At 43.8% G+C, this 14,893-nt stretch overlaps 1 protein-coding gene and 1 non-coding gene across 2 annotated transcripts; one reads left to right on the top strand and one right to left on the bottom strand.

The window, feature by feature from the left end:
• Nucleotides 1-2,475: 2,475 nt before the first annotated feature.
• On the top strand, nt 2,476-2,547 carry trnap-agg. Its single transcript has one exon. It is a non-coding gene; the product is annotated as a tRNA-Pro (tRNA).
• A 4,134-nt stretch (nt 2,548-6,681) lies between these two features.
• On the bottom strand, nt 6,682-14,575 carry ift27 (intraflagellar transport 27 homolog (Chlamydomonas)). Its single transcript, XM_047578131.1, is given in 7 exon segments — nt 6,682-6,895; nt 7,335-7,444; nt 7,563-7,680; nt 7,880-7,939; nt 8,384-8,443; nt 13,953-14,030; nt 14,376-14,575. Coding segments are annotated over 7 exon segments (585 nt in total). The 5' UTR covers nt 14,430-14,575; the 3' UTR covers nt 6,682-6,790.
• Between the last annotated feature and the right edge of the window lie 318 nt (nt 14,576-14,893).

Below are 14,893 nucleotides of genomic sequence, written 5' to 3' on the forward strand. Positions count from 1 at the left end.
TGATAATAGACATGAACTCTGACTCCAGATCTCCCTGCAGATTTATACATACGCTTACATAAAAACACAAGGAGGGCAAAGTCTGCAGTCACTCACACTGGATAATTAGAAAAAACAAAAAAAAAACGCAAAGCAGTAGTAGTACACAAATTATGATATGCATCATGAATCTGCCTCACCGGTGTCTGAAACAAGGCCGTCGCACAAGTGCAAACTTTGCATTGTCTGAGATGGGATACACGAAAAGACGGTGGTTTCGCTTAAGTATCGGCAAACCAACTTGTCCTGCCTTAATCTTAAAGTCGAGCGTGTCTTTCTCTTAAAAACCTTGGAACCTTTTTTAGTTTTTTAGCTGCTGGGAGTGGATGAAAAATAATACAGGAAATACAGCAGGTCTGCAACGAGTAGATTTAATAGAATATGTGCTGAAAAAGACAAAAAAAGATCAAGGACCATTTATTAATCATTCCTCTCTGCAAGTCAGTCATTACGAAATGACACACCTGTTTAAAATAAATGATTCCTCATCAGTCTGAAGCCCAACAGATAAAATGTGAAAAATTCCTTTTGTCATCATGTTGAGGTACAGCCCCATCCATTCATGTCGTTCATGTTGCATGAACTTTGGTCTTGACGGGTTATGTGACATGCAAAGCTTAAAATGTGCACCATGAAACACAAGATGGGCCTAAAGTGAATTATTATTCAATAATGTAATAATGTAATATTTCTTTCTTTTTTGACTCTCGTCAGCTGTATATATTATCGATGAACAAAGATAGGATAGGTGTTTTGATTGATAAGCCTTTTGGAGTGTTTTTGTTAACATGAGTAGCATGAACCAATCTGAATTCATGATTTAGGCCGCTTTTTAAAAAATAAATAAACACATTTAGTTGTTTCGTGGCAGAAAACACAAAGAGAGCACGGCTCGTTTCGGTCGTGCAGGTGAACTTGGAGGCTCTGCGGCTGATTTTTTGCCCCGCTGCAGTTCAGACAGGAGGGCGGCAGAACTGAGGGAACAGCTGCTGTGTCCTACCTCACCTGCAATTAGCGAGCTTTTTGGGTCATGTACAGTTAGGGGCTATGGAACGAGCCACGCTTAAATACACCCACACACACGCGCTGAAACACAGACACGGAGCCAGAGACAGAAAGCAAGGTTAAGGTCAGTCCTCTTTGATTTTAATCAAATTACTACACCGTGGTGAGTTGGAATAATTCACAGTTACGCTGTAATGGGATAATTTGCTGTGTGAGATTGGCTGATATTAGATATTAGATTTAGAAACTAGAAGGTAGGAGGACTGGAAAGAGGAAATTAGAGGGAAAGCAGCTAGACGGGAAGAGAGCTGATCTGTAGGAAGAGCGCGACAGAAAACTGTAAAAAAGTAGGTGTAAGATATGAGCTGGAACTCCTCGCCCTGAGCTCAGGCTGTGTCGGGAATACGAAACGCCGCGTTAGTGTTTGTTTGGGTGAGGACCACTGCGGCGAAACATCCCAGGAGACCCAGACCTTGCGCAGATACGATGTGCGGGGATGAGCACGCGGGCAGGCTAATGACAGCAGCAGCAGCAGTTATCAGCTGTGTCTAGTCACCAGCCACGCTTCATGCATTTTTATTAGATGCAAAAGAGCACATCGAGTTTAATTTGTACATTTTAACATGGGATTTAGAAGTAATCCAAGTATAAATCACTTAGGTTTTTATCCAAACATGGCGACTACAGCTTGAAGTGTTTATCTGCCCTTTGCCATTTGTTGGACGTGGGAAGATTCTCAATGCAGCAGTCCACAGATACGAAGCTGCATCACTTTGTTATTTGAAATGTGTGAGATAAAAAGGTTTCCCATTCCCAATTTATATAAAAGACTACGGCCTAGACATATAATGGAATATGGCCCCCACATGGAACTTGCACTCGACCGAGCGTCTCGGCAGCGTCTCGGAAAAACGTTTGGACGTGTGTCTGTGTGGAAGGCAACGAAACTGTGATTCAACCACCATGATTTAAGAGTTGTAATATACGACAGCACTATGGAGTCAAACGTCAGCCCTGCACTGGGGCCGAACAAGAAAATGTCACAGTATCCAGTTCAGAGGTTCCAAACTTCTTCCCCGAACATGGGAAACCTTTTTGGATGGTGACTCCGTAAAAGAGAGCCTCACTAAAGTCACAAGATTAATGTGCCTGGATAAAAAAAAAAAAAAAAAAGGCGTCAGGTCATTCAACAACGTTAGCATGTCTGATAACACGGATGGGAGGCGAACTTTGTTGTTTTGTTGATTGCATGTTATGAGACACGGATTCCACAAACACCCCACGGCTGTTAACTCTTTTTTTTTTCTTGGAAAGTTTATCATAACTTACTTTGCATTACAAAAAAAGCAGAATAAGAACCAGACGGACTAAGAGCGACTGCTGTGATTTCGAACGTGCGTCTGAATGGAGCGCCGACATTGGACTGACATGGGCTCGTTGGTCTAGGGGTATGATTCTCGCTTAGGGTGCGAGAGGTCCCGGGTTCAAATCCCGGACGAGCCCATGCATATTGCTACACCTCATTTCAATCCTCATGTCCAATAAAATCATTTGCACAAGCAGCTGAGCTAAGTAAGCAACTTCATCACCATGAGCATAAACAAACTCATAGGTTATTATGATCTGAGTTCTCAGAAACTCTCTAGCCTAGAAAATCTGCAACTAATGAGCAAATTCTACCACAATGGAGCCGGTTTTAAAAAGCCTATTTCTATGCAGTGGATTTTTAAAGATGCACTAAACAGTATGATATACTGAGTGCAACTACCCTCTTAACATTTATGATATGCATGCAGAGCGCTGACTGAGTGAAATCATTGCATGACACATTCGTACACCAGCCTGGCGACAGTACGGCCCGACAACCCCAGGTAACCCGGCTGTGTGGCTGCACACAGGAAGAGCCTGCATACCTGTAACTGGCGGAACATTCACCGTCTTAGAGTAGCTCTGAAGCGTGCAGTACTGCAATAATTTATTGAAAGGCATAGCTGGAAGGTTGAGGGGCAGATTTTACACCCTGCAGAGCTGAAGAAATGTCTTGCACGTTAAAGGTAAAGGTAAAACGTCTTCAAGAAACCTCAAACGAGTCCATTAGGTCCATCTTAGCCACGTTTTATGTTTTCTGGGTTAACACTAATCTGTTGTACAGTTGAATCCATACATGGGGTTCCTATGCATTTTCCATTTTTAAAAGTCCGTACTTAATTTCAATTCAGTTCAGCTCAATTCAATTCAGTTCACACACTCAACAATGCTGCAACACAGTGAGCAAGAAGGAAGTGCAACAATGACCAGTGACCAACACTCATTATTTGCCCTTAAATATTATATTGACAAGGAAATCAAACGTTCCAGCAAATGTAATATTTGAGCTAGAGGTATTGCCTCATTTTCCTTCAGACTAATTTAGTGATAATGGGTATATTTCTTGTCTATCTGACAAAGCCGAAACAGTCTGGAAATATTTTTCCATCTTTATCTGAGCCTGGAAATGACTAAAATCTAATTCCATTCTTTTCCAGACTGTGTAAGAACCAGTCCAAACTAAACCTCCCGCTACACTTCTACATACCTCTCAAGCTTAAAGGGGCAGCGACCACATTTGCCCTCTCCCTTGTGGGTAAAAGACAAACAGCAGGTGTTCCTGCTGCGTTATGGGTCTGCGGCAAAAGGACGAGGCCACGTCCTGAATGCTAATTATCGAGTGAATGATCACGATGGCTGATGATTGAGAATAGAAGAGCGCCACGAAAAACAGACTGTGTTCGACAATTCTGTGATCTCTGACCGCCGGTTTCAATATCTGTGGAAATGAAGTCTCTCCCAAAGCAATAAGCTCCAGCCCACACTCGTATCTTGTGATGTTATTAAGTGATATTCCCAAGTCACGAGGCTCCATTTAAACTGAATAGAGGAGGACAGGGATACTGTTGACGTACTCGTGTGCTTGTGTTACATCTTTGTGTGTGTGTGTGTGTGTGCATGTTTTCTGTCTTCATACGAACTAAATCTAGTATGGAAACATTTTGATGGTCCTCCACACTCCTTCACACCTTCAAGTGGCTGTTGAGGACATGCATTATGCAAAATGTGTGTGTCCTAGGGACTGCACATCTGTACCAAATCGACACCAACTAGTCGCTGATGACATCACTAATGGAAACACAAGTAATGCTTTGCAACAATGAAATCTATATTCTTGGCCTGAAGGCAAATGCTGCGACCAGACAGCTCATGTGTTACATAGTATGAACTGCACATAGAAACTTTCACAGTTTGTAAACAATGTGACCTATTTTGAGGGGCGGGGCTTAGCTGGAGGCAAAACATCTAAAACACCGTAGCCTGTAAATGCCCGTTAGCATATTTCAATGGACAAGGAAAACGTGTATTTTAGAGAACATACTAGTACACTCATCATGAGACCACGGGACTATGTTCACCTAAACCTACACTCTCACTGACTGGACCAAAGGAGGACACAGAGGGGACGAAGTCTGGTCTCTCTTCATCAAGTGAAGTCTCTCCTACAAAGATATTACAAGAGGTGAAGGGGTAACGTAGCAAATGCAACTTCTGCTCGGACACCGCCTAGCGGTTAGCATTAGCATTAACCTGCAACAAGAATCCCCCAAGTAATGATCAACTTATGCTATGCGATAAAACTTCAAGTTAGCGTGTGTTTTCTTTGGTTTTTTTTTGGCACGAAAAATACAGTAAGACAACATTTTTAGTTGAAAGTGACAGTGTTCGCTTCAAGCTTCCTTCTGTTTTGCCTCCAGTAGACGTAGGCCATGAAGGGGTGTATAGCCTGTATAAAAACAGCACCACCAGTGGTATTTAATAGTACTCCACAGAGTGTTGTAAGATGGGATAGTGTAGTTTTTTCTTTAGAAAAAGCAGTCTCTGATGCTTTCTTCGCATACTGCAGCTAAAGATCTAATAACTTTGACAATGAATGACGTGACAAAAGGTAAATCAGTGAAGTTGTTAATTGACTGCTGCCGGCGTTAGCGGACATCTTTAAGACGAGTGTGCATTGCGTAGTACTTTTGTTGTATTTCATGACTGACATGTCACGGCAGAATGGGCTTCATCTTTATCAAAGTATTTCCACACACTTGATGAACCGCTGCTAGTTTGCTGCAATGACCCAATGATAGGACTCTTCAACTGGGGGAGGAACACAAAGAGAAATGCAACACAAATTCGATGTAAACATGTTTGAAGCTCCAGTAAAACAAAATCCCGGACAAGTTTGACTTTGACACATTTACAGGTCTCAAAAAAGAGGTCATGTCCAGTATAAATAGGACATCTGGTCACACTGCGTACTGGGCTCCTCACCCGTTTGTCATGTGATCAGTGACCAGTCAACATGATGTTTAAAGCATGTAGTTGATACAACTCCTACCTTGTACGTACGATACAGGCTAAGAAGCAGAAGAAGCAACTGTGGACAAAGCGGATATTTATGTGCTCACTATAAACGAAATGAACATATGTATAATCTACATGCTTTTACACAGCGTGCCCAAATGTGACAAACAGTCTTAGTATTGTTCCTATATGTATTATTTATAGGCCTGGTAAAGAGAAGGAAGAAAACAACCAGACACAACACATGCAGACACTGGCAAACAGAGAACAATAAGGAGAGAAAGAAAACGAAGGATAGAAAGGACTAATTACTATAATTATGATCACCCACTCAAGAAGTACAAAAACATTGTGCTGCAATAACAATTACAAGTTGTTAAACGCCGATTCCGTAAAGAAACTCATTATACATCCGTTTTTACAGGACAGAAAGTTGCAGTATCAGTTCATTTGCATAAAATCAAATTTGAATACTCAAAAATCTAATTTCGCGATCATGTTTTTTTTTTTCAGCGACCGCCAAATAGGACGGAGGTCGCCTCCTCGTTCCTCACGCGCCGCAGTCAATCTGCGAGAGATAGAAAAAACCCATTGTGTCTGGCTCGAACCGCCGTGCCCTCGTCTGAATGGTGGCAGCTGGTCTGAGAGGAATGGGGGGGTGAGGGGGGGGGGGACAAGGACGCGGCTTTGACCTGGTTTGAATGGGAGAGCACTAATTAGAACGGTGATTACTGGTTGTTCGCGGCGCAACCGGGGACGTGACTGAAATGATGTGAGGCGGCTGCAGCTGGAGAGTTAACACGTCGGGAGAGAGGTAGAGAGAAACTGATGGGACTGGAGAGAGAAAACTAAAAAAGAAAAAAAGAGAGAGACAGCGAATGGTGCGACAAACCAGGGAGAAACTCTTTTAAAAGGGGGGAAAGACGGTGCGAGCGCGAAGGCAGGCGACGAGAGGAGGCTGAGGCCAGGGAAAAATGGGACGCTGAGGTAGAGAGGAAACGTAAAAGAGGCAATAAATAACGGCGAGGTCAAACCTGCGTCCTACCTACATTCAGGAACAGAGGACAGGGGAGAAGATACAAACTGTTTCCTTCACAGCGACCTGCTACGTCTCATAGCGGGTTTGATAATCACACCAGCTAATGAAAGCAGACGCACAATCTGCGCACGAAGACGGGACAAACCAATAAGAGACGAGCCAGCTTATCGTCAGTTTCACAGAAACACAACTTTATTTGTCTGTCATATAAAAATATTATTGTGACATCAATCTATAGAGTTGTACAAAAAAAAAAAAAAAAGTGTTTCCAGGTGTAATATCTGGATTATGAGTGTGTGTGTGTGAGTGGGGAGGGGAGAGGGTCTAGCCCGGGCTAAGGTTCTGGATGGCTTCACGTCGCTCCTGGTAGAGAGAGTGAAACGTCCGGGCTAAACCGAGGAGCGGCGCTTGACAGTTTTCCATCTCCTTCTGTAAGAGATGAACACGCAGCGATTAATGCAGTGAAATGTCTCTTTACTTCATCACAGCTGAACCTGTGTCACATCCTGACACAGGAAACCTGCAGGGGTCCATTACCGCAGAAAAACTTTCAAAAATGACCAACAAAAACAACTCTAGGACTGAATTCTGGATATCTTCAGTCCACTAATATAAGCGCACACACAGCACAGCGTTATAACGCTCTCAATTCATCCCGTTCTCACTCTCAGTTTCACTCTGCTGGAAGCCGTGAGGGCCACGGGTCAGCGGACCAATCAGAAGGTCAGCAGAGGCTCGGCTGCATGAGGAATGAGCGGCGGTGGGTTTTTCTCACGGTCATTACTACTTACAATTAATAAATACATGCTCTCAGCCATGCAAGTTAACAACACAACATATTGCGACACCTGTACTGAACTGAACTCACAGCTGACGTCTCGTGGTATTCCAACCCCTGGCTCTCGGCCCATTCCACGGCCACAGACGACTGCACCTCCCTCCTGCTGGACAGGTCTGACTTGTTGCCCACTAGGACACCTGGAAAACACACAAATGTGGAAATATATATATATAATGCACAATTTCCACCCCTACCAACATCTCTACCTCCTAAGCTCACATGTCCCATGAAGCTTCCTTTTTTATGGGTTGCTACCTGGAATGTGGGAAACCTGGCAATGAGCCCGGACTCTTTCCATCCAGCGGCTGCAGTTGGCGAACGACTGCTCGCTGGTCAGGTCAAAGACCAGGCACATCAGCGAAGGCTCACCCCACTACGCAGAGCGAGGGGACGGGCGCAGATGAGGTGCGGGAATCGCATTGGTTTTGCATGTAAGAAATGAGGTAAAGAGGGACAGATGATGAGAACGCCAGTCACTCGAATCTGCATCGCGTGAGCCGCTCTCCCGCGATTCTGGGCGGTGAATTTCACCGGCGCGTGGAAAAAAAAACTGCCAGGGAGGGCGGCCTCACCATTTTCTCGCAGGCGTTCACTAATGTCTCCTTCCCCGCAGAGTCGACGATGTAGAGCTCCTGCGGGAGAAGGAAAAGGTGGAGGCGTCACACGCGGGGACGTAGTCCAAATCGCACGGTTTTAAACTTTCTGTTTTTCTTTGCCAAGGGCATTAGCGCTCCTCCGACAATGCAGCCACATCGGTCGCTGAATACGAATGAGAAACTAACAACCTTACATCCGTAGGAAAGCGTCTTCCACACTGAGTGATTGATTCCTGTTCTCAGCATCCACCTTTAGCAACTTCGGGGACTTTTAGAAATGAGCAGAATGCAGAAGCGTGGCCTCATATCGTATGATTTACCCTGCATTTAGCGCTTTGTTCAACGCGGCCACGAGTTTTTCCTTGGCACCGTCGCCCTCAGGCCGCTCTGAAGGTTACAGGCCGTTTTTTTTGTGAAGCGTTATAGATGAAATTGAATTGAATTGAGTTGATGAAGAGGAGACAACGCGACTAAACTCACCACGCTGTCGTTAGTCTCCGGGATGTTGACGCTCTTCATCAGCAGCTCGACTCCGGTTGTCTGGCAAACAAATGCAACCGAGATGCTAATTAGGAAGCTAATAATGTTTCATTTGAAACTGAAAAGACGTACTATAAAAACAATAGAGGTGTTGTACAATGTAATTTCTCCCTGCGACCGCTTCCGCTCGTTGTTTTCATTCATAAATTTCTGCTGTGATGACGAATGCTGTTAACTTTATTCCCACTGCAGCCGGAGGAGAGAAGAGACGAGAAGAGACGTTGCTTGTCAGAGAGTTGCCGCCGCACACAGTCGCACAACCAACTGTCTGGTGTGATTTATGGTTAATGTCAAAACATAAGCAGCGCTAATTAGAGGCTTGGCTTGGCTTGAAAGCGGCTTCGCCGTCCTGATGTTCAAACCCCGATCAAACTGCCTCAACTGTGTCTCCATTACTTCTGAATCTCATTTTTCTTAACGTCTCAATGAAGACGAATGCATTCGAGGAGGCAGCTCTATGTTTAAGAGCGGCTCCGTGGCAACAATGAAGACGCAGTCAAAGTAATTTCTTTTAAGAAATCAGGTAATACAGAGAGTAGCTATGTGAAATAATGTGTGAGGCTGGAAGTGATGTGATAAAACTGGTCCTGACAGTCATGTTGATTAACCTTTGAGTCTGAGTACTTTCAGTAGCAGATTTGTTTTGGTCACTAAGTTGCAGCAGAACCAAACTGAACACCTGACGCTGACATGACACTGACGTCAACTTTTAAAGGTCCAGTGTGCAGGATTTAGAGCCATCTAGTGGTGAGATTGCAGATTGCAAGCACCTAATTAAACCTACTTCAGCCCTCACTTTCCAAGCGTATAGAGTGTTTTTTGTTGACGCCACCATATTGGCAGGAAAATGAACGTGAGAGTTTACTGCACTTTAAACAGATACAAAATGACCAGTACAAGGCAAACCTCAGGTTACATATCACGGACTCTTACCATGCCACAGGTTTGCTTTCTCTGAGCATTAAAACTGTTTCTAACCTGTAGTAAATAAAACTGCCTCTTTAACTTTCCTTCGTCCTCCTCCAGAGTCACTGAAAGCATTTCCTTCAAAAGCCCAGAGGGATCCAAATAGTCGCAGTCAGGCTCTGATACACATCCAGTTTTGGAGTTTTTCGGCTAAAAACAGCGTCTCTTTGTCACTGTTATACTGTCATAACGGCAGCATAACGTAACGAGCTAATCACTGAGCTAAATAGTCTCCGTTAAATGCCAATCTGTTATGACATTAACACAGTTTGAACAAATGTCTAAATGCAACACAACATACACACAAGTAATCTTTAATTTTCATTTATTATGCAAGTGCATTGTACTGTGTACAGTAACATAATCACAACAACAAGTAACTGTTTAATTCCGAATTTCTTCCTCGTTGTGAAAGTGCTGAATGAGCAACGTCCGTATTATAAACATTAGACTAACTTGCCTTTATGAAAAGAAATCTGTTGGAAACTGTGTTAAAAACGTGCTAAATAAACAAGACGTTACGCTCGGAAAACACTGGATTCTGTCCCTGATATAAAGTGAATGCTACACAAGTCAAACCTGTTTCTTGAGGGATCTCACCGCTCTATTTATTATTATTATCTGCCATCTTGCAGGATCTTTGGGAATCCTACAAAACGATTTCCACTTTGCTTGTCCCCGACTCTTCTGGCATCCCGGGGCTGTTGTGCTAATTACTTAGTTGCTCGCGGTTGTCAACCAAATAGTTATTAGAGAAACGCACTTTCCTGGCAATATGGCGGCGTTGTGATTAACGCAGAGTGACGTCAGCTGTGAAATGTGAAAAGTTCTTTTCTAGAGCTAGTGGCTGATCCATCAGGTTCAGGTGACTTAACACAAACAAAAAGATGTAAATGAATGCTATTTATTCCGTCTCTGCCAACAGTGAAGATCCCAAAATATCCTGAAGACTCAGCTTCAACTTGACATATTGAACTTATTAACAATAAACCTTAGCTAATGGTCGAATATCATTTTCTGTCCATTTATAGTTGCTTATGGCTGTTTTGTGTTGAACCCACTGGTAGTTTTCCAGCTTTAGCTTTGTTTGCCGTCTGGTGTCGCACACGTAGCATATGGTGTTTTACAACTGCATAAAAACAGCTGCCCACTGCATATAAAAAATGAAATAAAGAAAAGTAAAACAGCAGCGTGTTTAAAGGCTTTAAGATGTGTAGAGCTAAAGGGAAATACAGTTGTGTCACATTTCTTTCACGCACAAGTAACCGTATGATTCCTTCGTCCATACACAAAGCTGTAAAAATGATCGAACTGGTCAAAATTAGGATTCCTCCACACCACCCGACCGCGGTTTAACCGTGGCTATTAAGTCCCCGAGGAAGAACAAATGAGACGCATTTTTCCCTTCTGTTTTTGTACAGTCGAGGCAGCAAATGGGTTTAGGCAACGGTCCAAACGTCCACTGGAAAAAAAAAAAAAAGTTGTTTTCTGAACTTTGGTGTCAGAAAAACTGCAGATGATGGAAACATGAGTCGGGGAGAGATTTCACTGCGGGTAAATGTATTCAGGGTAAAATAGAGGTTGGCTACAAAAAAAGACAGTAGAGGTTAAAGAGGATGTGGAACTTTTGTCTGATCCGAACTGCACCTTCTTTTCCGGGCTGCGAGATCAAAACCAAGTCCTAAGTGGACCGGAGACTTTCCCCGCCACGCACTCGCACTGGTTTGAGATCAGTGGTGACCTTCAAGGAGCAAGCGGAGGTTCCTTCACATCAGCACCGAGCTCCGAATTGATCCGATCTCCTGAGCTCACACTTAACTGAGCATATCAAATTGGAGAGACTAAAAACACACACACACACACACACTTTTCACATTCACCGTGAAATACAAACACACACACACACACACACACACCTCGGACCGACACACACCTGATTCGCACACAGGCACGGTTCATAACAAGCGTTTGCTGGTACACAGACACGCGGACGGACCACGTCGCAGTCCCACTTCAGAGCGGCCTAATGAGCCGGTGTGATGCATAGGAAGCCTCTTGCTGGAATGTCAATGAGGGCCTATTAGTAACAAATAGGCTTGGAATATTGCTAACGGGCTGTCTGACATTTTCAAAGGAGGACGTGAGCAGAATGGCCGACGGGCCTCGGCTTACCCTTCAAAATCAAAAGTTGAAGAACACGAGGGACGACTCGGGCGTCAAGTCGCAAGGAATAACTCTTCACAACATCGGTTTGTTTTGTTTTTTTCACATTAGACTCAATGGAAGAGAGACTAGCGTGTCGGGTTTAGCTCCGGGTGAGAATGAACGTACACAACAGAGCTGATGTAAATCTGTGGATTAGGATCAGAAAAGGAAAAGGGGTCGTCCGCTTGGTCAATTAAGTTTTTGGTAATTCTTGCATAAATGTTGCAGCTTTGCCCAAACATTTAAATAACGACGCGCTGCAGCACCTCCTGGATCTAAAACGTTCAGTCAACAGCTTCGGTGTTTTGCAAATGGAGTTTTATAAGAACCACTTGACGCCAAGTGAGTAAGATGTTAAAAATATTTTCATTATCAAGCAGGCGGCTGGCTTCAAACGTGCGTTTTAAACGGTTGCATAGCAACAGCAGAGACTGAGACTAGCACTTTCCCACGACCACGTCTCGTCAGTGCAAGAAAGTGGTGTCCACTGGACGGTGGGCCTGAGCTTTAAGAAGGAACTTTTAATATCCTGTTATATTTTAGAAGTGAGAATACAATGATATATTGTATTTGTAATGAATTTCTTAGCCGTACTACATGAGTGTTAATGTTTGTCTGGGGTACAACAGGCACATAAACCAGACCAGTCTGTGTCTACGTGACAGATAACGATCTGTACATTATTATGTTTTCCTTCTTGTTTTCACTTATTTTTATAATTCTGTAAATATCGTTAATATAGTATATTGTGTTTTCCTGTTTTATAGTACTATGGTGTTGAGTGCTTGTACGTTGCTGCTGAAACTGTGAAATTTCCCAGTTTGGGATTAATAAAGCATCTGTCTGTCTGTCTATATGCAGCACTGTTGCATTTTCTTTTTACTTCTTTTAATATTCTGCTCGTCCGTAACATGAAGAGACACATCCGGCGTCCCGCGGGTTGAAGCCTATTGCAGTACAGAGACTCAAACTCAATACCGGTGCCGTATATTGTGTGCGCGTGTGTGTGAGTGTGTGTTTGTTAAGTACCTGTTCTGGTGGCTTTCCAGAATCCTGCTGTATTAATTATCGACGTTTCTGTCACCCCAGAACCCCCGATACTGCTGACACAGCAAGAGCCGAACAAACACACACACACACACACACAGACACACACACACACACACTTGACTCTTATCCAGCGTTTTACTCGCCCACCTGTTCTGCACCCTAAACCAGCTGCGAGGCTGAGCCATAAACTCGGGGAAAAAACGTGCGAGTATTGTAAAGAAACGCGCGTGTTGTCGTTCGCGCTCGTGTCCCCGGAGCACGCGCTCGCTCAGAAAGAAAGTCCTTGGAACATCGACGGAGAGCGTCGGTGAGCGGCCACGACCCCATATATCACAGAGTCGGGTTAACGACACGGTTCCCTCCCACGTGCAGATTAGCATAAATAATGCCGATTAGCCTTCCCTGCATCAGCATTGATTGGCACATTGTGCTGTTTTGCACTTCAGGGGATTCTTGTAGTAGATATGAGAGACCTCTGCAGGTCCTTGAGAAACCTCGCGAGGAATCTAACTAAACAAACTGCACACGTAACAGGAAGATGAGTGACTCACTACAGAGTCATAGCTACGTTTTGGGTTGTGTAAAGTTTTCTTAGAGGAAAGAAAATAGATGCAATCGTTGAAATGGATGTTTAAATAAATTCTGTAATTACAGACTGACGGAGGACACAGTGAAAATAACTGGCTATATGTGCAATTTACCTCTATGTCTATAAATACAGGGATCCTGTTCTGATCCCAGTGCGTATTAGTCCTCGACTCCTGTGTCACCTGTACTGATAAAGGCCGTTACAAGCTACTAGGCAAAAAGTGTCGCAGCTAAAAAGTTGTCTGATTTACACCGCGACCAGCTGCTTTAGTCTCAAGCAGCACTGAAAAACTAAGCACTCAGTTCACAAATCAGACTATTCCCAACACACCGCCGCCTGGTCTGCGCAGGCAGGGAGCCAGAATTAAAATCACGACTCGCCCGAACCCAATTTCAGAAACCTCAGATATGCAGCCTGAATGTAAAAAGATAGAAAGCCAGAAAACGGAAGCACAGACAAATCTCCAAATCCCTCAACAAGTTGTTTTACAACCTCTTCTACAAAACCTCTGCTAGATTGTGCGTGCGCGTGTGTGTGTGTGTGTGTGGCGTGAATGTAATGCAGTGACTTGTTATGCTGGAGACGCCGCGTGCACATGATAGTGTAATGTAATGTAATGTAATGTAATGTAATGTAGTGGTGCGGTCTTGCTCTGGGTGAGTGTGACTGAGCTGCACGACGAGACTTTATTGATCTCACCATGCTGTAGTTCTTCTGGAAGAGGGTGCCATCGTTGTAAAATATGTGACAAAGGGTGCTTTTCCCCACTGCGGTCTCCTACACACACACAGAGGACACACAAACAAACACAACGGTGAAAACCATCATCTCTTGCCAAGTTTTTGTCATTGCATAAGTGTAAGTGCATGGAGCAGAGATTTGTTTGTGTGCATGTTGCCTCAAACCGAGCTATTTATCCGGTACTAAAGAGAGAAAAGCCATTAAATTGTTCTGTACACTAATTCTAGTCATTTTGCATGTATGATTAGCATAACACATTCACGTATTTCCATATTTTTAACGCCACACGTTGAACGAACTTGTGGTGTGGGGCTGTTGATAGTGTAGCAAAGTGTTAGCTTTAGCCCTTCTGCTAAACTCAAACAGCTGAACGGACTAAACTTACAAAAAAAACCCCTTACCCACTAGCAGACACCTGGCTCTCAACTTCACCATTGCGACAACTTCGAGACACTGTAAATAAATTGTCTTTATTTCGCTGACGAAGCTAAATAATCTAATTTGTACTCCGTGTTTTTAGCCCTTTCTGCATCTTCAATATTCTTCCTTGTACCTCGGCAACATGGACACAACGCGTCTCCTAGCAACCACGCTCAGGGGGATTTCATTGGTCCGGACGGGGAATGACGTAGGCGGCGTAGCCGTGCTGTGATTGGCTGTTTGCTAGTACGTAAGGAAGAGAGGGTCGTGGAGCACTGAGCCCCCGGTTTGGTCTGTCAGGCAAGTCTCCGCTTACATTGTGAACAATGACCACAATCTATATAATCAGCACTGACGTGGTAACTACATAAAAATTTTGTTTCTAAGATAAGATAATAATAAGATAATAATATACATGTGTTGGGAGTAAGAAGTGTCAGAAAATAAAGGAATGATGGAGCTCGCACTTTAGGCAAGGT

Source organism: Mugil cephalus, chromosome 2, assembly GCF_022458985.1.
Source record: "Mugil cephalus isolate CIBA_MC_2020 chromosome 2, CIBA_Mcephalus_1.1, whole genome shotgun sequence".
NCBI lineage: Eukaryota > Metazoa > Chordata > Actinopteri > Mugiliformes > Mugilidae > Mugil > Mugil cephalus.